This window comes from Amphibalanus amphitrite, unplaced genomic scaffold (assembly GCF_019059575.1).
Source record: "Amphibalanus amphitrite isolate SeventyFive unplaced genomic scaffold, NRLGWU_Aamphi_draft 000562F_arrow, whole genome shotgun sequence".
Classification (NCBI taxonomy): domain Eukaryota; kingdom Metazoa; phylum Arthropoda; class Thecostraca; order Balanomorpha; family Balanidae; genus Amphibalanus; species Amphibalanus amphitrite.
The window spans coordinates 64,542-88,370 of NW_024882056.1; the positions used below are offsets into that span (position 1 = coordinate 64,542).

The 23,829-nt window shown below is 49.3% G+C and overlaps 2 protein-coding genes across 9 annotated transcripts; one reads left to right on the top strand and one right to left on the bottom strand.

Moving 5' to 3' along the window:
• Positions 1 to 98: 98 nt before the first annotated feature.
• LOC122393910 (dolichol-phosphate mannosyltransferase subunit 1-like) lies at positions 99 to 19,881 on the bottom strand. 8 transcript variants are annotated; one of them, XM_043390369.1, is made up of 2 exons: positions 19,770 to 19,881; positions 99 to 1,025 (listed from the first exon to the last, which is right to left on the bottom strand). In XM_043390369.1, the coding sequence occupies exon 2, from the start codon at positions 982 to 984 to the stop codon at positions 259 to 261; it is 726 nt and encodes a 241-aa protein (XP_043246304.1). In that variant the 5' UTR covers positions 985 to 1,025; positions 19,770 to 19,881; the 3' UTR covers positions 99 to 258. The 8 variants fall into 8 exon arrangements, with proteins under 8 accessions (XP_043246304.1, XP_043246302.1, XP_043246297.1 ...); XM_043390367.1 differs by having other exon boundaries at positions 19,810 to 19,854; XM_043390362.1 differs by lacking the exon at positions 19,770 to 19,881 and adding an exon at positions 1,799 to 2,029.
• LOC122393909 lies at positions 8,841 to 14,588 on the top strand. Its single transcript, XM_043390360.1, has 3 exons — positions 8,841 to 9,126; positions 9,315 to 9,484; positions 13,073 to 14,588. Exons 1-3 carry the CDS (start codon positions 8,940 to 8,942, stop codon positions 14,144 to 14,146), a joined length of 1,431 nt encoding a protein of 476 aa, XP_043246295.1. The 5' UTR covers positions 8,841 to 8,939; the 3' UTR covers positions 14,147 to 14,588.
• Positions 19,882 to 23,829: the final 3,948 nt, after the last annotated feature.

The window sequence follows — 23,829 nt, forward strand, 5'->3', positions numbered from 1 at the left end:
TTTCGCGGCGATGTTCCGAGTGCCCCTTGGTGTGGCAAAGTGACCAGTGGGGAGAAATCGAATGTCCGAACTAAGGACTGCTCGTACAACATCGACCGTGTAAGAAACAATAATATATTTATGTATAAATTCTCAACCACCAACAAAGTCGCGCGATAGAATGGCCGTCGTGTCACACTGCGGGCGGACGGGTCATCGCGAGCTCACCCGTCTGGAATGCACCCCGCCGCCGGGTCTCGGTCCCTCACCGCGCGAACGTCACGTGGTGGCGAACAGGTACAGCAGGCCCTTGGTGAAGTTGACGATCTCGGAGCCGCCCAGCTTGCTCTCGCCGTAGACGCGGTCCACAAAGCTGATGGGCACCTCGCCGATCCGGTATCCGAGCCGAGTGGCGCGCACGATCATCTCCATCTGAAAGACGTAGCCCTTTGATACGCACGAGTCGACCAGTCGGCGCAGCACGTCCCGCCGGTAGAGTCGGAAGCTGCCGGTCACGTCACTGGCGCCCGGCTGCAGCAGCACCTGGGTCAGGTAGTTGGCGCCGCGACTGATCAGCTTCCTCCGCAGGTCCCAGCCGCTGACCCCGCCGTCGCCGCTGTAGCGCGTGCCGGTGACAATGTCCAGGTTGTCTTTCTGCTGGAGCGCGATCATGCGCGGGATGAACTTGGGGTGGTGCGACAGGTCGGCGTCCATGATGATGATGAACTGGCCGCGCGCGTGCTTCAGGCCGTGGATGTAGGCGGTGCCGAGGCCGAGTTTCTTGGCGCGCGGCCGCAGCACGATGCGCTCCTCGCCGTAGATGCGCTGCAGCTGCTCAGCGGCCTCTAGGGTGCCATCCGGGCTGCCGTCGTCTATGACGATGATCTCAAACTCGACCTTGGCGTCTGTGAAGTACTTGACCAGCAGCCACACGATGATGGGCAGGTTCTCACGCTCGTTGTAGGTCGGCAGCAGAACGGTGTACATGGCGTCGTCCTCTCCCATTGTGGTGCAACAGCTGGCAGCAGTGGGTGATAGCCTCTCACCTGTGAGACCAGTTGAAGAGGGTGGTCAATATGCTGCTGATGTGGTAGAGATGTAGTATTCAGTAGGGTAGGTGGTAGGGCTATCAGATTCTATACTATTCAGTGAAAGAGCTATTTTTTCCAGAAAGTGTTCAACAATCAGCTGGGATTTTTCACTCCCAGTCTGTAGTGCCAGAGGGAGGGCCCTGTGTGAATTGCAGAAGTGCTGCCACCCATGAGCCCATGATGAGGTCAAAACCTCAGCTGGAGCCAAGTGCTCTCAGAGTTTAGACAGGCAGAGCCTGGTGGCTGCCACCTGCCATTGGGGTAACCACAACTAAAAAATGTGACTAGAAAGTAGACACCACCTCAAATGAACCATAACAAACAAATTATTTGCACCACAGCAAACCAGAAAAAACAAATAAATTGTGGATTCCAATTTACGTGGTAAAATAGGTAAGGGGGTAGCTACATAATGTTTGCAGCAAAAAAGTAAGCTTACAGCTGCTCCACAAGGCCGTGTCAGTGTGGCATAGGCAGCGGAACGGGGGGAGGGGGGGGCACTGGGGCACCAATCACCATACCCCCTTTGATTTTGGCATTTAAACATTAGCCCTATGGGCATTGCATGGAAAGAATGGGACCAAAAGTCGGCAGTGCCCCCCCCCCCCAATTGAAGGTGTTCCACCGCTACTGCAGTGTCAGTGTGGGTGTTCCACAAAAGCCATCTGAAAATCATGCACCAGTCACAGAAAAGCTCAACCTAAATCAATTATCAAAGCATAATTCACCAAAATACCACCTCAAGCAGCAATTAACAATACTGGCAACGGTTTATCTTTATATAGCCTTGCTTGCAACTATCGAGCTAACGGTAAGTAAAGGGCTCGACGGTTCGGGTTCGACCGTCTCTTGCCAAGGTCTTCAAAATTTCCCCAAATTTGAGCTAAAGTCTCGAGTGTTTATGGGGATGTTCGGCTTATTTCTCCGCTAGGCGGGACAACACTATTCGACCGCCACCCTTGCAGCCATTCTATAACTCAGGAACTACTGGACCGATCGGAACGAACGAAACACCATTCGAATCAGGGGGTACGATTTTATCAGCCGTTTCGAAGCTCGTGACCCCAGGTGACCTCGGTGACCTCAAGAGGTCAACTCGGCATTGACGCCTATTGCAGCCATTCTATAACTCAGGAACTACTGGGCCGATCGCGACGAAAACACCACCAGTCGAATCCGCGTATGCGATTTCATCAGCCGTTTCGAATATGGTGACCTCAGGTGACCTCGGTGACCTCAAAAGGTCAACTTAACGTTTTCGCCTATTGCAGCCATTCTATAACTCAGGAACTACTGGGCCGATCGTGACGAAAACACCACCAGTCGATTCAGCGTGTGTGATTTCATCAGCCGTTTCGAATATGGTGACCTCAGGTGACCTCGGTGACCTTGGGAGGTCACATGACCAATGTGGCCTATGGCAGCCATTCTATAACTCAGGAACTACTGGGCCGATCGTGACGAAAACACCACCAGTCGAATCAGCGTATGCGATTTCATCAGCCGTTTTGAATATGGTGACCTCAGGTGACCTCGGTGACCTTGGGTGGTCACATGACCGTTGTGACCTATGGCAGCCATTCTATAACTCAGGAACTACTGGGCTGATCGTGACGAAAACACCACCAGTCGATTCAGCGTATGCGATTTCATCAGCCGTTTCGAATATGGTGACCTCAGGTGACCTCAGTGACCTTGGGAGGTCACATGACCGTTGTGACCTATGGCAGCCATTCTATAACTCAGGAACTACTGGGCCGATCGCGACGAAAACACCGCCAGTCGAATCAGCGTATGCGATTTCATCAGCCGTGTCGAATATGGTGACCTCAGGTGACCTCGGTGACCTCAAAAGGTCAACTTAACGTTTTCGCCTATTGCAGCCATTCTATAACTCAGGAACTACTGGGCCGATCGCGACGAAAACACCACCAGTCGATTCAACGTATGCGATTTCATCAGCCGTTTCGAATATGGTGACCTCAGGTGACCTCAGTGACCTTGGGAGGTCACATGACCGATGTGGCCTACGGCAGCCATTCTATAACTCAGGAACGACTGGGCCGATCGCGACGAAAACACCACCAGTCGATTCAGCGTATGCGATTTCATCAGCCGTTTCGAATATGGTGACCTCAGGTGACCTCGGTGACCTTGGGAGGCCACATGACCAATGTGGCCTATTGCAGCCATTCTATAACTCAGGAACTACTGGGCCGATCGTGATGAAAACAACACCAGTCGATTCAGCGTATGCGATTTCATCAGCCGTTTCGAATATGGTGACCTCAGGTGACCTCGGTGACCTTGGGAGGTCACATGACCGTTGTGGCCTATGGCAGCCATTCTATAACTCAGGAACTACTATGCCGATCGTGACGAAAACACCACCAGTCGATTCAGCGTATGCGATTTCATCAGCCGTTTTGAATATGGTGACCTCAGGTGACCTGGGTGACCTTGAAAGGTCACATGACCGTTGTGGCCTATTGCAGCCATTCTATAACTCAGGAACTACTGGGCCGATCGTGACGAAAACACCACCAGTCGATTCAGCGTATGCGATTTCATCAGCCGTTTCGAATATGGTGACCTCAGGTGACCTCAGTGACCTTGGGAGGTCACATGACCAATGTGGCCTATTGCAGCCATTCTATAACTCAGGAACTACTAGGCCGATCGTGACAAAAACACCACCAGTCGATTCAGCGTATGCGATTTCATCAGCCGTTTCGAATATGGTGACCTCAGGTGACCTCGGTGACCTTGGGAGGTCACATGACCGATGTGGCCTATGGCAGCCATTCTATAACTCAGGAACTACTGGGCCGATCGCGACGAAAACACCACCAGTCGATTCAGCGTATGCAATTTCATCAGCCGTTTTGAATATGGTGACCTCAGGTAACCTCGGTGACCTTGGGAGGTCACATGACCAATGTGGCCTATTGCAGCCATTCTATAACTCAGGAACTACTGGGCCGATCGTGATGAAAACAGCACCAGTCGATTCAGCGTATGCAACTTCATCAGCCGTTACGAATATGGTGACCTCAGGTGACCTCGGTGACCTTGGGAGGTCACATGACCGTTGTGGCCTATGGCAGCCATTCTATAACTCAGGAACTAATGGGCCGATCGCGACGAAAACACCACCAGTCGATTCAGCGTATGCGATTTCATCAGCCGTTTCGAATATGGTGACCTCAGGTGACCTGGGTGACCTTGGGAGGTCACATGACCAATGTGGCCTATGGCAGCCATTCTATAACTCAGGAACTACTGGGCCGATCGTGACGAAAACACCACCAGTCGATTCAGCGTATGCGCTTTCATCAGCCGTTTCGAATATGGTGACCTCAGGTGACCTCGGAGACCTTGGGAGGTCACATGACCAATGTGGCCTGTTGCAGCCATTCTATAACTCAGGAACTACTGGGCCGATCGTGACGAAAACACCACCAGTCGATTCAGCGTCTGCGATTTCATCAGCCTTTTCGAATATGGTGACCTCAGGTGACCTCGGTGACCTTGGGAGGTCATTACCGTTGTGGCCTATGGCAGCCATTCTATAACTCAGGAACTACTGGGCCGATCGTGACGAAAACACCACCAATCGAATCAGCGTATGCGATTTCATCAGTCGTTTTGAATATGGTGACCTCAGGTGACCTCGGTGACCTTGGGAGGTCACATGACCGTTGTGGCCTATGGCAGCCATTCTATAACTCAGGAACTACTATGCCGATCGTGACGAAAACACCACCAGTCGATTCAGCGTATGCGATTTCATCAGCCGTTTCGAATATGGTGACCTCAGGTGACCTCAGTGACCTTGGGAGGTCACATGACCAATGTGGCCTATTGCAGCCATTCTATAACTCAGGAACTACTGGGCCGATCGTGACAAAAACACCACCAGTCGATTCAGCGTATGCGATTTCATCAGCCGTTTCGAATATGGTGACCTCAGGTGACCTCGGTGACCTTGGGAGGTCACATGACCGATGTGGTCTATGGCAGCCATTCTATAACTCAGGAACTACTGGGCCGATCGCGACGAAAACACCACCAGTCGATTCAGCGTATGCGATTTCATCAGCCGTTTTGAATATGGTGACCTCAGGTAACCTCGGTGACCTTGGGAGGTCACATGACCAATGTGGCCTGTTGCAGCCATTCTATAACTCAGGAACTACTGGGCCGATCGTGATGAAAACAGCACCAGTCGATTCAGCGTATGCAACTTCATCAGCCGTTACGAATATGGTGACCTCAGGTGACCTCGGTGACCTTGGGAGGTCACATGACCGTTGTGGCCTATGGCAGCCATTCTATAACTCAGGAACTAATGGGCCGATCGCGACGAAAACACCACCAGTCGATTCAGCGTATGCGATTTCATCAGCCGTTTCGAATATGGTGACCTCAGGTGACCTGGGTGACCTTGGGAGGTCACATGACCAATGTGGCCTATGGCAGCCATTCTATAACTCAGGAACTACTGGGCCGATCGTGACGAAAACACCACCAGTCGATTCAGCGTATGCGCTTTCATCAGCCGTTTCGAATATGGTGACCTCAGGTGACCTCGGAGACCTTGGGAGGTCACATGACCAATGTGGCCTGTTGCAGCCATTCTATAACTCAGGAACTACTGGGCCGATCGTGACGAAAACACCACCAGTCGATTCAGCGTCTGCGATTTCATCAGCCGTTTCGAATATGGTGACCTCAGGTGACCTCGGTGACCTTGGGAGGTCATTACCGTTGTGGCCTATGGCAGCCATTCTATAACTCAGGAACTACTGGGCCGATCGTGACGAAAACACCACCAATCGAATCAGCGTATGCGATTTCATCAGTCGTTTTGAATATGGTGACCTCAGGTGACCTCGGTGACCTTGGGAGGTCACATGACCAATGTGGCCTATGGCAGCCATTCTATAACTCAGGAACTACTGGGGCGATCGTGACGAAAACACCACCAGTCGATTCCGTGTATGCAATTTCATCAGCCGTTTTGAATATGGTGACCTCAGGTGACCTCGGTGACCTTGGGAGGTCACATGACCAATGTGGCCTATTGCAGCCATTCTATAACTGAGGAACTATTGGGCCGATCGTGACAAAAACACCACCAGTCGATTCAGCGTATGCGATTTCATCAGCCGTTTCGAATATGGTGACCTCAGGTGACCTCGGTGACCTTGGGAGGTCACATGACCGTTGTGGCCTATTGCAGCCATTCTATAACTCAGGAACTATTGGGCCGATCGCGACGAAAACACCACCAGTCGATTCAGCGTATGCGATTTCATCAGCCGTTTCGAATATGGTGACCTCAGGTGACCTCAGTGACCTTGGGAGGTCACATGACCGTTGTGGCCTATGGCAGCCATTCTATAACTCAGGAACTGAGGTCACCTGAGGTCACCATATTCGAAACGGCTGGTGAAATCGCATACGCTGAATCGACTGGTGGTGTTTTCGTCGCGATCGGCCCAGTAGTTCCTGAGTTATAGAATGGCTGCCTTAGGCCACATTGGTCATGTGACCTCCCAAGGTCACCGAGGTCACCTGAGGTCACCATATTCGAAATGGCTGATGAAATCGCATACGCTGAATCGACTGGTGGTGTTTTCGTCACGATCGGCCCGGTAGTTCCTGAGTTATAGAATGGCTGCAATAGGCGAAAACGTAAAGTTGACCTTTTGAGGTCACCGAGGTCACCTGAGGTCACCATATTCGAAACGGCTGATGAAATCGCATACGCTGATTCGATTGGTGGTGTTTTCGTCACGATCGGCCCAGTAGTTCCTGAGTTATAGAATGGCTGCCATAGGCCACATTGGTCATGTGACCTCCCAAGGTCACCGAGGTCACCTGAGGTCACCATATTCGAAACGGCTGATGAAATCGCATACGCTGATTCGATTGGTGGTGTTTTCGTCACGATCGGCGCAGTAGTTCCTGAGTTATAGAATGGCTGCCATAGGTCACAACGGTCATGTGACCTTCCAAGGTCACCGAGGTCACCTGAGGTCACCATATTCAAAACGGCTGATGAAATCGCATACGCTGAATCGACTGGTGGTGTTTTCGTCACGATCGGCCCAGTAGTTCCTGAGTTATAGAATGGCTGCCATAGGCCACATTGGTCATGTGACCTCCCAAGGTCACCGAGGTCACCTGAGGTCACCATATTCGAAACGGCTGATGAAATCACATACGCGGAATCGACTGGGGGTGTTTTCGTCACGATCGGCCCAGTAGTTCCTAAGTTATAGAATGGCTGCAATAGGCGAAAACGTTAAGTTGACCTTTTGAGGTCACCGAGGTCACCTGAGGTCACCATATTCAAAACGGCTGATGAAATCGCATACGCTGATTCGACTGGTGGTGTTTTCGTCGCGATCTGCCCAGTATTTCCTGAGTTATAGAATGGCTGCCATAGGCCACATTGGTCATGTGACCTCCCAAGGTCACCGAGGTCACCTGAGGTCACCATATTCGAAACGGCTGATGAAATCGCATACGCTGATTCGACTGGTGGTGTTTTCGTCGCGATCGGCCCAGTAGTTCCTGAGTTATAGAATGGCTGCCATAGGTCACAACGGTCATGTGACCTCCCAAGGTCACCGAGGTCACCTGAGGTCACCATATTCAAAACGGCTGATGAAATCGCATACGCTGAATCGACTGGTGGTGTTTTCGTCACGATCGGCCCAGTAGTTCCTGAGTTATAGAATGGCTGCCATAGGCCACATTGGTCATGTGACCTCCCAAGGTCACCGAGGTCACCTGAGGTCACCATATTCAAAACGGCTGATGAAATCGCGTACGCTGATTCGATTGGTGGTGTTTTCGTCACGATCGGCCCAGTAGTTCCTGAGTTATAGAATGGCTGCTATAGGTCACATTGGTCATGTGACCTCCCAAGGTCACCGAGGTCACCTGAGGTCACCATATTCGAAACGGCTGATGAAATCGCATACGCTGATTCGATTGGTGGTGTTTTCGTCACGATCGGCCCAGTAGTTCCTGAGTTATAGAATGGCTGCCATAGGTCACAACGGTCATGTGACCTCCCAAGGTCACCGAGGTCACCTGAGGTCACCATATTCAAAACGGCTGATGAAATCGCATACGCTGAATCGACTGGTGGTGTTTTCGTCACGATCAGCCCAGTAGTTCCTGAGTTATAGAATGGCTGCCATAGGCCACATTGGTCATGTGACCTCCCAAGGTCACCGAGGTCACCTGAGGTCACCATATTCGAAACGGCTGATGAAATCACATACGCGGAATCGACTGGGGGTGTTTTCGTCACGATCGGCCCAGTAGTCCCTGAGTTATAGAATGGCTGCAATAGGCGAAAACGTTAAGTTGACCTTTTGAGGTCACCGAGGTCACCTGAGGTCACCATATTCGAAACGGCTGATGAAATCGCATACGCGGATTCGACTGGTGGTGTTTTCGTCGCGATCGGCCCAGTAGTTCCTGAGTTATAGAATGGCTGCAATAGGCGTCAATGCCGAGTTGACCTCTTGAGGTCACCGAGGTCACCTGGGGTCACGAGCTTCGAAACGGCTGATAAAATCGTACCCCCTGATTCGAATGGTGTTTCGTTCGTTCCGATCGGTCCAGTAGTTCCTGAGTTATAGAATGGCTGCAAGGGTGGCGGTCGAATAGTGTTGTCCGCTAGGCGGCAGCCCTGCCTTCTTTGGACACAAAGTTGCGGCGGCAAATGCGCCACTTGCTTTTTAGTGGCTTCATTGGCTTGATTGTACGTGAAGTTTCTGTCGTTGTCGGTGAAGGGGCTCGCATTGCCGTCGATTTTTATCAATTTATGTGATTTTTCACGAAATGGGTGGCTACTGTGTAGTCAGCAACTGCAAGAACCGCGGGGGACACGGATTTCCAAAGGATAAAAGGCTCAGAAAGGCTTGGATTGATCGCATCAGAAGAGAGGCGAGCTGGGCACCAAGCAACCATTCCAAAGTCTGTCACGAGCATTTCACGGATGGGGATTATTTGCAACGGACGGCTTTTGGTGAGCAAGGCTACTTTATCACTCTACTTAACATTTTCTAGTAGCTGTATGCTTTTGTCATGTTTTGGTTCTCATCATTAAACTTCAGGTATAAAAGTCTCGATCTGCAAACATTGAATAGAATCCACACTTTGTTACCCAGTACCCTTTGACTATGGAGTAATACCTAATATTTTTCATGGTTACAGGTGCCAAGCCAATCAGGAAGGAGCTGAAGCCAGGTGCAGTGCCTTCAGTCTTCTGGCGGAAAGCTGATCGCCAGGATCAAGGTCGAGAAGTCAGGAAGAAAAGAAGACTAGCTAAGGAGTTTGAGGAGGAAGTTGAAAGGCGCATGCAAAGTGATCCAGCTGAGGAACAGGTGGGTACAGGTGGTTAATATCCTAAAGAGTACACTGAGACTTAACCCTATTCCTGGCGGGCTCCGCCGGGACAAGAAACTGAAACTGGCGGGGGGCCGATTCGGCCCCCCCTTCAAATCTCAAAAATACACATGGCAGCGACAAACGGCAAACGGCATTTGATAGGTCATTTAAAGATCTACAACTTTAACCCGCGCACCGACGGGGGTCTGCGCCAACTTAGTACCGACGGGGGGGGGGGGGGGGGGTGGCGGATGACCGCCCCCCCCTGAGATCTCGAGAACGAGGCAAGATAGCGACAAGCGGTAAACGGCATCGGATACGCCGGTCAAGATCTACAATTTTTACTAAGGTCATTTTCAGGTCAGGTCAAAGATGACGTCACAGGGGTCGAAAAAGTCAAAATGGCGGCGCTAAATATGGAGAGTTTTTCTCGAATAACTTTCGAATTAGTCAAGATAGGAACAAACTAAGGGCATCATCGTGATCCTCTCGTCAATCCGCATCGAATGATATATATGTTGACCTCGAAAGGTCAAGGTCAAAGGTTGACCTCAGGTCACGTGACCTCGAGGTCATCATGTATATCATTCGATGCGTCTTGACGAGCTGAACACAATGAGACCATCCACGCGTCTGTATCTTGTTCCTGTACGGAGTTATTGGCCAAAAACCTTTGGTGACCTTTGATGACGTCACATGACCTCACAGCTGCCCAACAGCAAAACAGACCTCAAGGTAGTGAAGGTTGATCGTATATGAAGTCATGTATGGTATATGGGGCCATTCCGACCCGTTTTAGTGGTAAAAACAGGGAGTTGATTTTTCCCCCATTGACTTATAATGGGGAGGTCGCGAAATTGACCTGACCTTAGGTCACCGATATCAAAATTCCGAGATATACAAATTGTAGCTACTAATGACCTAATAACATCCTGCGACTTTCAAAGGCCTCCGACATCTACTGTAGCTCTGGCACGGTGACAAAGTTGCAAAAAAGTGACTTGAGGTTGGGTCATTCAAAGTGACCTGGTGACCTGACCTTGAAAGGTAGGAGGTTCAAACTTGCACACCATGTGTAAAATTGATAAGGGAATAGTCATACCAAATTTCGCGGCGCTACGCGCCGCGGTTTTCCCGCTATTCGCGAAAAACCTCAGGGGGGCGGATATCCGCCCCCCCGTCGGTGCGCGGGTTAACATAAGACATTTTCAGGTCAGGTCAATATTGAGGTCACCAGAGGTCATCAACGATAAAATGTTTTGGAATTAGTTACCTATATAACTTTTAAACTAAGAAACATAGAGACATAAAACCAATATATTTTTGTTGCTCTCGCCGAGGCGATGCGAAATAAGTACCGTAAAATGGGGTGTTAAGGGACAGTGGGGTGTTAAGGGACAGTTGCTGGGGAAAAACTTTGAGTCATATTGACTTCCTAATTTGAGAAGGTTCAATAAAAACTTCAGTGTGGTAGTTGACACTGTTTTGCTCTTGACCATAGGAGAAAATGGTATGGTTTTTCATGCAAGTGATTTGGTTCAAAAATGGATTTGAAAATCATGTACATTTTCACAAAATTGAAACATCTCCAAAACTCTGTGTGTACCACATAAACTAGTGGGTGTACAGGGAAAATGAATGCATAGGTGTATTGTCACATGTATTGCACATGTTTCCTGAAAAACTTGTGCAAATCCACCCATTCATTCATCATCCTCTTCCTCTTTTCCTGATACATGCATATTTTGAGGTGGATGTGGGGTGCTAAGGGACAGGGAAGAAAAAATAAAAAAATAAAATCTAAATACAATTTAATTAAGTAGGCATGGAAAACACCAAATTCCACATAAAATGCTGGCAAGTTCATGCTTTTATCTCTAACACATCTTAAGTTATGTAACAAAATATCTCAACACTCTTTTACAATGATGGGTCAATGGAGACTGATGTAGGTAAATGTGATGTCATTATAAAAAGGCTAAAACAAAGAGGGCAACATGCTGACAAGTGACTAGCTTCAACATGGGTTTTTATTGATGACAGAAGATTACTTTTTGGTTCTGTTTAGTGTTTACCTTATAATTAGCACATTTTCCACAAGCGTAAACTGCATTACACGTAATTGGCTAAAAAGGTCATTAGTGGTGAATGAACCTCACTTGTTTTGTGACAGAATATGCAAAACATTTCAATAAATAAATTGTGTGGCCTTCCACACCCCAATTGTGGGCATTTGATGACCATTTCTTGGAATAATATCGGTGTCCCTTAACACCCCACATTGGGGTGCTAAGGGACAGTAATGAAAAATAATAAAAAATTATATTCAGGTATAAATCTTAAAAACTTAAATGTGGCAGGCATGTAAAGCACCAAATTCCACATAAAATGCTGACAATTTGATGCTTCTATCTCCAACCCTCCTTGAGTTATATAGCAAAACACCTCAAAACTGTCCCTTAACACCCCATTTTACGGTACCTATGTGATGACCTTCACAGTTCAATTTGAAATTTGACCTGAGGTCAAGGTCAGGTCATTCATCAATGAGGTTGTGGGGCATGGTCATGCTGCATACCAAACGACGCGCCTTGACCAGGCGAGCAGTTTGGTACCACTTACAAGTCTTTAGCACCATCATGTCGTGATTTATTGACAGAAAAACGATTTATGACGTCACATGACATCAGATGACCTTTGCCGGTGCCCCTGTCAATTAGCGGCACCAGGATCATCACCGATGAGATAATCTTCCATATTACTGAAAGAATTGGGTGGTTTTGACTCGTTTACACTTTACACGAAGCAGGAGGCGTTTCAATATTTTCCCATAGGCTTGCAATGTAAAGGTCACGAGTCTGGCTGGCCTGACCTCAGGTTACATATATGAAAATTCTGAGATATACAAATTGCACATACTGGTACCCTAACTAAAACCTGAAGAGAAGAAATTGATCGGTCAAAAACTCTAGCTCTGGCGTGATTGCAAACTTTTCTGAGGTGGGGTCACCAAACTGCCTCTGGACCTGACCTGACCTGACCCGGCAACTTTTTTGTCAAAATGTGCGCCATGAATGTTTAGAAAAAGTCACCGAGCATGAGCTTTCAGTCTTGCAGCGTTTGGCAATGGCACAAGAAAAACCTGAAGGGGGGCCTTAAAGGCCCCCCCGCCAGGAATTGGGTTGAAGCAAAATTTGGCATTCACATCATCAGTGATTAGGAGGTGGGAGTTGATGGTTTTGTTCAACTCTGAAGCAGTTTTAGGGCACTGATGATAGAGTTGACAATTTTCTTCCTGGCCACTTTGGGATTTGAAATTTTGATTTACTATCACAATAGGTACCTACTTAAAAACAGCATAATAAACTAGCTGAATTATTATGGTAAAATGCCTTCCTTTGCTAAGTTATTGGCATCACTGCTGCCGCAACACTTTCTTTCATTTCAGTTGACAACTGCACTTGAACTTCTGGTTTTTGTCTGCTAGCTTAGTGGATCTTTCTAGTCCATACGCTTTGATGGTGTGGAGATTTCATCATAAAGTCAGGTGGTGCCTATTATCATCGTCTTTCTGTCATCCACAGGTGCAGTTCTGGATTGATGAATTTGAGAGCGAGGAGACTGTGCCAGATCCTGTCATTGAAGTTTCTGTTGTCACCACTGCTGGAGATGACATCAGTGCCACTTCATCTGGTGAAACTGTTGTGGACGAAACAGTAGGTGATGCAAGCTGCCCACCAACTGAGACTTGCCACAATCTAGAGAATGATAAGTGTGTCGGCGCTGATTTTCGCTCTGGATATTTGGATATCAATAATCTACGTAGGCCGAATGACTTAACTGAGTTGACAGGCTGTCCAGACGAAAAGCAGTTTCACTTGTTGGTTTCCATGTTTGAGCCTGAGTACAAGAGGCAAAAATGTCTTTCGCAAAGGATTAGCCCAAATAATCTGTCCTTCTCAAACAAGCTTTTTCTGACGCTAGTCAAATTAAAGCACAACTTCACCTGCAGGGTGTTGGGGGTGATGTTTGATGTCTCAGGTAGTACGGCTGCGGAAACGTTCCGTTTCATGATAGCACTGATGCATCGCGTGCTGAGCCAAATAAAGATTTGGCCCACGGATTATGACCAAAAGCTCCCTGTTGTGATAGTGGACTGTACTGAACTGAAGATAACCCGTCCATCCAACCCTACTCTTCAGTCACAGACTTGTTCCACATATAAAAGCACAAACACTGTGAAGATACTGATCGGTATAACACCCAGAGGTGTTATATCCTTTGTGTCTGATGCTTACTCAGGCAGTGCCTCAGATCAACAAGTGTTTGAAAGAAGTGGAATTATGCTGCACTTGAGGGAGGGAGACATGGTCCTTGCTGACCGAGGGTTCAATGTGCAGCACTGCTTGGCAGCGAAGGGTGTGAAGGTGATCACACCCGCCTTCTTGAAAGGCAGGGCTCACCTACTCCCCTCAGAAGTCATCAGGTCTAGAATGATCACACGACAGCGCATCCATGTGGAAAGGCTGATTGGCTTGACAAAAGCATATGCATTTGTCAGGGGGCCTATTCATTACAAACATGTGCCCATCATCAGCCAGGCATATTACGTCGCTAGTTTTCTGTGCAACCTCCGCCCTTGTATCGTTACACGTTGAGGAATGTGATGGGAGGCTGATTAGTTGTCTCACGTGCCTCAGAAACGTGTTCATGGGATGTGATTCACATGCTAGTTTCATTTTACGGTAGACTGCGTTTTGGGCAAATGAAACAGGTGTCTGAGCAAAGAAGTAGTATTGCAGTCAGTCGTGACCGTATGTACATGTTTGGAGACGTCCGCAGGACCCTGCCGGATATGTGTTGTCTGTCGTTGCAAAATAACCGTGTCGTACTCGAGTCGTCGAGTGTGTCGAGTCGAGTGAGAAATGTCGAGTGTGCTGAACCGTCCTGTGGATTGTTCAAGCCTTGGTTCAAACTACATGAGTTGTACCGTCTACGTTAACCTTGGTCAGGACCGTGTGCGTCCTTTGCATCCGACGTGCGATTCTGTGGCATAATTCGATGTCAATGACTAATGAATACATATTACATGTTATCCTTTTTGCTACTTTTTCTCGCTGTGGGTGACGCTATATTGCGTTGTTTAAGGCCTCACCAGACGCCAGCTGTCCCAGTGCGACTTGGGAGAGGAGGACGTTCAGCCTGACTCACGAAATAGCTCTCATCACATGCTATCGGTCAACATCGGCCACGAAAGCAATCAGGGCCTATTTTAACATGTTAACTGGGGGGGGGGGGCAAATGCCCCCACACTCAACAGAATTGCCCCCCCCCCCCCCAGTCGTCGAGATGTGCCCACTATAAAAATGGGCATAAAGGAACACGGTGACAAACATACAACTGTGACTTGTTTTGCAATGGATGTCAAATGAGTCAGTCTGCAAGTAATGACCAGTGGTGGATCCAATGGTGGGTCATATGGGTTATGACCCCCGCCCCCTTTGGCCCGGGGACACCACAGGCCTGCCTGGGGCACCACCGGCCTGTCAGGGGCACCACAGACCTGTTGGGAGCACCATCGACCTAGGAAGAGCACCATAGGTCTGCCAGGGGCACCACAGACCTGCCAGAGGCCCCACCGGCCTCGCAGGGGCGCCACCTTGGGCCTGTCAGGGATACCACCACAGGCCTGCCAGGGGCACCACAGGCCTGTCAGAGGCACCACAGGCCTAGCAAGGGCACCACGGACCTGTCAGCGACACCACGGGCCTGTCGGGGGCACCTCAAGCTTGTCAGGGCCAAGGGACACCACAGGCCTGTCAGGGGAACCAGAGGCCTAGCAGGGACACCACATGCCTGGCAGGGGCACCACCGGCCTCGCAGGGACATCTTGGGCCTGTAAGTGGCACCACGTGCCTGTCGGGGACACTCCAGGCTTGTCAGGAGCACCACAGTCCTCTCAGGGCCCAGGGGCACCAGCGGCCTAGCAGAGGCACCACCGGCCTAGCAGGGACACCAACGGCCTCGCAAGGGCATCATGGGCCTGTCAGGGGCACCACGGGCCTGTCGTTGGAACTTCAGGCTTGTCAGGGGCACCCACAGTTCTTTCAGATGCACCGGCGGCCTAGCACCATGGCACCATGTTTGGCCGGGATTGCGATTCGGCGCATGTCGCCTCGCATTAGCCGCTCGTTTGCAGTCTTTTCGTGGTTTCAAACGTTCAAACATGGGATATGATGCTGCTCCCATGCATTAGGGTGGGTGTCAAGGTCACTGGAAGGTCAGATCAGGTCATTTACCTTTGATGACCTCGGCTCACATTTTCGAGTTCTATAAGATTCTAGGCTAGTTTTTGGAGCTACATTCGAATTTAGCAACCATTTGACCGTTTGCGAAGTAGTTTTGGTGCCTTCGTAACATGTTACGAAGCTGTCAGAGGCGGTTGCCACCTACTACGAACACCCGGCAAAACCCTTACTGGTTGACCTGACCTGACCTGACCCGACCTGGCCTAAATGCATGAAGACATCATCTATAATCATAACTAACATGATATTCGTGATCATCACCCCTAAAAAACATAGCAGCCACCCTTTACGATGCTCTAACAGGTCTCGATTTTCCCGACTTTTGGGTCATTGACCTGACCTGGAAGGTCAAGTGATGACGACCTAGGACCTTAACACTCGCCGGCACAGGCCATTTTGCGTCCTTCGACGGCACAAGGGGGGGTTGGTACGACCCCCCCTCGCGTTTGGCCCCTGATCGAGCTAGAGCTTCGCGGAAAAAACGAGCGTGCTGCCCGTCACGAGAGGAAGCCGATGATATCCAATTTTAATGTCCTAGGTCATCGGGTGACCTTCCAGGTCAGGTCAATGACCCGAAAATCGGGACCTGTTAGAACGTCGTAAAGTGTGGCTGCTATGGGGTTTTTCGGGGTGCTGATCCGAATGATATCATGTGAGTTTTGATCACAGATGATGTCTTCATGCATTTAGTCCAGGTCGGGTCAGGTCAGGTCAGGTCAACCAGTAGGGGTCCTGTCGGGTATTCCTAGTAGGTGTCAACCGCCTCTGACAGCTTCGTAACATGTTACAAAGGCACTAAAACTAGGCTTCGTAAATGTTCATCGGGCTGCTAAATTCGAATTCAGCTCCAAAAACTGGCCTAGAAACATGTAAAACTCGAAAAAGTGAACCGAGGTCATCAAAGGTCACTGACCTGACCTGACCTTCAGGTGACCTTGTCATCCACCCTAATGCATGGGAGCAACATCAAATCACATGTTTGAACGTTTGAAAGCACGAAAAGCTTGCAAAAGCGCGGCTAATGCGAGTCGACATACGCCGAATCGTGATTCCGGCCAAACATGGTCTCGGAAAGTAGGTCACAGGTCAAAGGTCATTTGGGTCAGGGTCATGAAATTTTCAGGGTAGGTGTAAAATTGATAAATGGGAGGGTACTGAAAGTTTCGTTGCAATCGGCAGCTTTTTACGCGAGTTATTCGCGAAAAAACCTTAGGGGGGTTGCATCAACCCCCCCCCCCTGTGTCGGCGAGGGTCGACGAGGGTTAAAATTGGGTATCATCGGCTTCCTTTCATCACGGGCAACACGGTCGTTTTTTCCACGAAGCTCTAGCTCGAGCAGGGTCGAAACGGCAAGGGGGAAGGTCCAACGGACCCCCCCCCCCCCCCATATACGTTCGCAGCTGGAAAATACCAATACGGGCGAGGGTTGATGGATTATTAGAGACAATTTTCCAGGTTGCCCCCCAGTCAAATTCCCTTAAAATAGGCTCTGAAAGCAATCCCAGTCACTGTCACCGCTATCATCGTATAAAGCACTGGGGACAATCTCCACGCTATATTTTCCGTACAGCCAGGGTAACAACTGGCATGGACATGGACAATTCAAGCACGCATACTGACATACATGCATCACCCTTTAGTAGGAGAAGGACATCATTGGTTTCACTATTGAGCCCTTAGAGGCTTAGGGCCTGTTCCAGCGCCTCCAGAAACCTCCAGAAAGCTCCAGAAAGCTCTAGAATCCTCCAGAGAGCGTTCCAGCGCCTCCAGAAAGCTCCAGAAAGCTCTCGCCAAAGCTCCAGAAACCTCCAGTAGCCTCCAGAGAGTTGAGAGGTCCAAATTTCTCTGGAGGCTCTGGTCTACAATTATGGTGCACATGTGACAATCACGAATGTAAACAAAGGACATTTGACTTATTATTTTACAACTTGAATGTAAAGAAAATTACAATGCTATAATTTTTTTTATCTTTTTAACTAAAATTGAAAACAAATTTTGCGTTTCAAGAGAGAACAATCATCATTCTTTTGGTATCTATGACGCTAATCTCCAGAAATCTCCAGATTGCGTTCCAGCGCCTCCAGTAAAACCTCTGGTAGAGCCTCCAGTCAAGAATTTCTTCTGGAGGCGCTGGAACAGGCCCTTAGACAGATGACAATCCTGAAGCTCAATGGCTCCAAGACCATGCTTTTTTCATATGCAGTGACGTATGCAGTGACGTAAATATGCTGCAGTAAAACCAACACTCAGGCCGGGGGGATCCAGGGCGTCGCAAGTCCATCTACGACACGTCGCAAGTTACGACACATGTCCCGTCGCAAGTTGTGTCGTAGCGAAAAAGGAGGGATGTTGAGGAAAGAGGGGTTTGTCGGAGGATACGACAGAACGTAGCTGCGACGAGGCTTAAATACCCGCTTTACTCGAGAATTTAAAAGGCTACACGATCAGCTGATCCCGTAGTAAACGTCAGTAAGGTCGAAAACTCTATCACGCATAAAGGAACATTCGCCTTTCTGGTTTGCGAGCTTATGAGACAGCAAGGTCAAGCATGTTCTCTGATTCTGAAGCTTTGTATTAACTGGGTGACTTGTGGTTGCTAACGCTCACGTGATTTGCCATAAAATTTGGGATCGATCACAGGAGATTCGTGGCTATAGGGCATCTAGAATCGATGCTTTAGAAGAAATGAGTTCCGAGAGTTTGAGGTCACAGAGAGGTAAGAAATTTGTAGATGGAGGTCACAATTGGAGGTTACAGAGGTCATCTGGGACACGTCAGGTCACAGAGGTCAACTTGGGGTCATCACAGAGCTCAATTAGAGACCACGGAGGTAATCTGAGACACGTCAGGTCACAGAGGGCAACTTGGGGGCACGTCAAGTCACAGAGGTCAACCTAGGGTCATCACAGAGCTCAATTGGAGGTCATATGGGACACGTCAGGTCACAGAGGTCAGCTTGGAGTCACTAGAGAGCTCAATTGGAGGTCACGGAGGTCATCTGGGACACGTCAGGTAACAGAGGTCAACTTGGGGTCATCACAGAGCTCTATTGGAGGTCATGAGGGTCATCTGGGACACGTCAGGTCACAGAGGTTAGCTTGGGGTCATCATAGAGGTCACTTAGAGGTTACAGAGGTCATATGGGACACGCCAGGTCACAGAGGTCAAGTTGGGGTCATCACAGAGCTCAAATGGAGGTCATCTGGGACACGTCAGGTCACAGAGGTCAGCTTGGAGTCATCAGAGAGCTCAATTGGAGGTCACGGAGGTCATCTGGGACACGTCAGGTCACAAAGGTCATGTTGGGGTCATCACATAGCTCTATTGGAGGTCATGGGGGTCATCTGGGACACGTCAGGTCACAGAGGTCAGCTTGAAGTCATCAGAGAGCTCAATAGGATGTCACGGAGGTCATCTGGGACAGGCCAGGTCAAAAAGGTCAACTTGGGGTCATCACAGAGCTCATTGGAGGTCATCGGGGTCAGCTGGGACACGTCGTTTTTGGAATTGGGAGAATATTTTGGGAGATACCCCTTGCAACGTCCAAGACCGCCTTTCTGGATTCGCCAGTAGTTGCTGGAATGGTGTTAGGCTACTTCATATCCCCGAATACCCCAATAAATGTGAATATAACATACTATGCACCATTTTCAACACTCTCGCTGGCACCGATTGAGGCCTCATAGACGACCCGTCAGTTCAAGCTCTATAACTCGCGTTAGCGTCAACGGATTGCAACCAAATTTTCAGGATCTAAAGTTTAAACAATTTTACACCTACCATGTAAATTTCGTGACCATGACCCGAATGACCTGTGACCTGTGACCTCTTCCTCAAGGCAAGGTCAACTTGCGACACAACTTACGACTGCTATTTCAAATTCGTAAGTTGTGTCGCAAATCAGGCTATTTGCGATAGACTTTACTACTTAAGTAACGCTACTCATCAATTGATCCCTTCACAAACGACTTACTACACAACTTGCGACACGTCGCAGCTACGACGAGGCTTACGACGCTCTGGATCCCCCCAGCCTAAGTAAAACGCCAGCGCTGGCTCTGTTCGGTTTCACGAGTCGACGAGATAGCGAAAGGCGGAAAAAAGAAAGATATTTCATATGGTAGCTATGGTTATTGCATCCCGCTTTCGCTTCAAAAATAGTAACAAACTACTGGAAAAGCATTTTAAAAGTGCAAAATGAAGCTTTTCATGATAACTGTATGAAGATTTGACCACGGTAACTTGATGTTATCTCCCTTTCACGTTGTGTGAAACCTTGATTCTTATTTAGCAGCCTCTTTTTTATGATGCACTGTTACATACATGACGCTTTTACGTCAACCACACCTGCATAAACAACATATCATAACTGATAATGTTTATATTTGGGAGGCAAGGCTAGTGCCTCGCTATTTTTGGCATTAGTAGATCAGACGTCACACGAAGGTTTTCCAACTGAAGAGATGCTGTAGGTTTGTAGGTTGTAGGGTAGGTTTGTAGCACTGGTTTGTAGGCTTGTAGGTTGTAACCGAAGGTTTGTTGTCAATAGTTAAAACACTATTCTTTAGAATTGTGTTTTTCTATTGAAAAACAAATCTGAGTTCCCTGACAATTTGGCAAAAGCTGCCTGAGATCAGTACAACTTTAGGTTGTAGGTTAGGTTAGGACAGGTCAGGTTAGGTTAGGTTTGTTTAGGTTTTGTTAGAAAGAAGCACCTCCGGGTACAGCGCCACTCCTTGGTTGGAAAACCTTCGTGTGACGTCTGCTCTACCAATACCGCTATTTTTATTGATTTATTGGTCGTTCGTGGCACTCTTATAGTGCAGTAAAGGCCTTGAGTGTCGAGCTATTCGCAAGCCCCATTTCATTTCACCTGTTACCTACTTGCTGATCACTGATGCTTTTCAACACTGGTGGATCAAGGACCGGGGCGGGGTATTTGCCGCCCTACCTAGGTATTTATCTAGTTACCTACAAGACTTTGTTGTTTACCTATTTCACAAGGAGAGAAAACCAGGGTTTGTTGTTTGTGTATTTTTTCATGAGCAACATTTGTTTGATAGGAATTGACTGATATCTGAACCAGGACAGACGGGGAACGTGACCTTTGTTTGTTTATTCAATGGATGGTTTATGACTTAATATCAATAATATGAGACTTGTTTATGACTTCCTTCGTTCTATTTCATATGTTTCACAATAGAGGAGACTTGATGCTACCTGAGCTGTCTATGGCAGATCCACATTCCCAGAATGGGAAAATATACATTATGCCGAATATGTCCAGCAAAGTTGCCGCTGGCGGGATTGCGCAAAAAAATTCAGCTCATGTCTGGCGTAACGTGGCATGCGTCAAATTCAGTGCAAATTTTTCAGGGAATGATGGTCACCAAATTTTTCGGCGCTCTGGTCAATCTAGCAGTAGATTCGCCTCTGTAGAGGGTTCGGGACGAGACGTCTCTCGCCCCGGTTATTGCATGCTGCGACCGCCCTGAGTCCATATAGCAGAGGAGCAGCCGCCCAGGTGAGGCCTCCACCCTCGGCGTGGAGCTAGGTTTGGAAGACCTTGTTGAACATCGCCGAGCATCGTGAAGTGGGTGGGTTCCACCCACTTCAGTGGGTTCCAGTCCAGGCTCCTGCCAATTGCGAGATCGAGCTGAGTGAAAGGGCGGTCGACCTGGTGAAACAGTCGGTCGCTCTGCCCTCGGAATTCGGAAACCCACTCGCTGACCCGGGTGGTACGTTGTGCGGCCTCGCGTCAATGCATTGACGCGAGGCAATACCGCAACATCTGGTCCGAGTCACTATTCAAGCCACTCTTCAAGATCACGCTGCAGCTCCTCATCCCCGGAGGCGGAGAGGACCGAGAGGACGCCGTTTCGGTGCACCAGATGAGGGCAGGCCACTGGGGCCGCTCGGTCCAGTACGTGCACCGAATTGGCTGCCTCCACTCCGTGGCGTGCCAGCGGGCAAGCAATGCCCCGCGGCGCTTTGCACCGTGTGCCGAGAAGAGGCTGATGTCCTGGAGCACGTGTTGCTCCGCTGCCCGGCGCTCGCTGGCGCCTGCCAGTCTCGAACACACCGCTCCGCCGATTTTTGCGGCCCCGGAACTTGCGGCCTGGGCCTTGTTTCACAGTACGACGCTATATTGCAGTACGCGTATTGCGGTATTGGCGAACATCAATTCCATTCCATTGAATTCCATAGAAATTAAAAAAAAAAAAATCCATGGGAACATCAGTTAACCCGCGCGGGGCGGGGGGGGGGGGTGTTTGAACACCCCTCCCCCATGCGGTTTTTCGCAGATATCTCAAAAACGGCAGCGCTCCTGGACCACCTGTTCACACATCTTTTCCGCACATGTGAAAATTTCAGATCCAGGGCTTACAAGGTCAGGTCGCCAGGTCACGTCAAGTGACCTCACCTCAGAAAAAGTTTCAATCCTCGTCTGAGCTACAGCGGCCAAACGATCGCCTTGAAACTTTCAGCGATTGATATGAGTAATAGTATGTACAAAATGTATATCTCGGAATTTTGATATCGGTGACCTAAGGTCAGGGCTATTTTGCGACATCTCCATTAGGTATAAGTCAATGGGAGAAAATTGAAATGCGTCCCTTGTGGACGAATGGTGTTCAAAACCCTCTCAAACATCGGTTCATGGGTAAACATGACACACTGAATCGGAAAAATGCACCTGTGAGTTGTGACCCCTCTGTGTGCCCCTGAGGTCATCTCAGGTCATGAACGGTCATCAGCAGTTTTTTGGCTATAACTTTTGATAGAGACGTGCTAGAGCGATGAAAACACGTCAGATGTATTCAGCTCGACGATACGGATCGACTGATATGCAACATGACCCTTTCCGGTCAGGTCATGACCTTGACCTGATGTCAAATTTTCAAAGTGACCTTTTAAGGTCAGCGAATAGCTCATTCGACGCGTCTCGACGAGAGATACTGGAAAAGTGCCAAAAGATGTCTTGTGTTAATGCCATGAGCTCGCCGGGAGTGGGCCGATATCAGGTGGAGGTACTGGCGGGCCATTCCCCAATCCCCCTTGACCGGCCCGCGGCTGGTGGACATCCACCGCCTCGCTCCTGCTCACACCGGAGACCGGGGTCGGCACCCGGTCCCCCCTAGCCAGATTCACCGGAAGAAAGAGTCCGGTGATGACCTGCGGCATACCTCTGCAATTGTCTAGGCCACGGTGTCTGTGATCGTACGGAGGTCCGCTGGCGCCCCCTGATGGAGGCCGGTTGGTTCTCTTGCCAGTTCGTCCGCCTTTTCGTTTCCGAAACCGCCACAATGGGCCAGCACTCACTGTTATGTGACTCTTGACCTCTGGCTGAGATGCTGTGCAGCAGCGTCCATGTAAATGTCTCTAGATAGCGGTAACTGCCTTTAGAACACGCACCTTCGTCCAGCAGGGACAGTGCCGCCTGGGAATCTTTGCATAGGACCACAGGACTTTCCGCCTGAGCACGTGGTAGACTGCTGCCTCCTCCAGCGCAGCTTTGATTACGTACAGCTCTGTGCGGGTGGCGGAGCACAGGCGTCCTGAGGCGGTTTCAGTTTCCTTTGTCTGATTCCTGAGTGTGAGGAGGGCGCCGCTGTCGCCGTGCTGCCCTCCGCTGAGACATCGCTCCAGATCTATTTGGACTGTTCTGGGGGAGTAGCGAGGTGGGTCTCAGCGGTCTGGGCATTCTGAAATGAGTTTGGTACTCGTACCTACCATTCATGATAGCTAGGTAGGTTGAATAAGTAGGTTAGGTGGTTTGAACCTACTTGAATCCATAATCTGTGACCAGTTGCTGAACTTTTTTTTCTGACCAGTAAAAAGGATTCGGGGACGACAAATGAGTGAGCAAGAGGGCGAGCCCTGCACATGTGGCACTGTGCAGGGGTTCTTTCAACTGACCTGTGCACCAGCCGGTGTCTAGCGGTGTGCCAAAGCTGATCGCGATCGAAGTGGTCCCCCATCTGGGGTGGTCTGCGCCCCATTGGTGAACTGCTGTATCGTTGCTATCACTG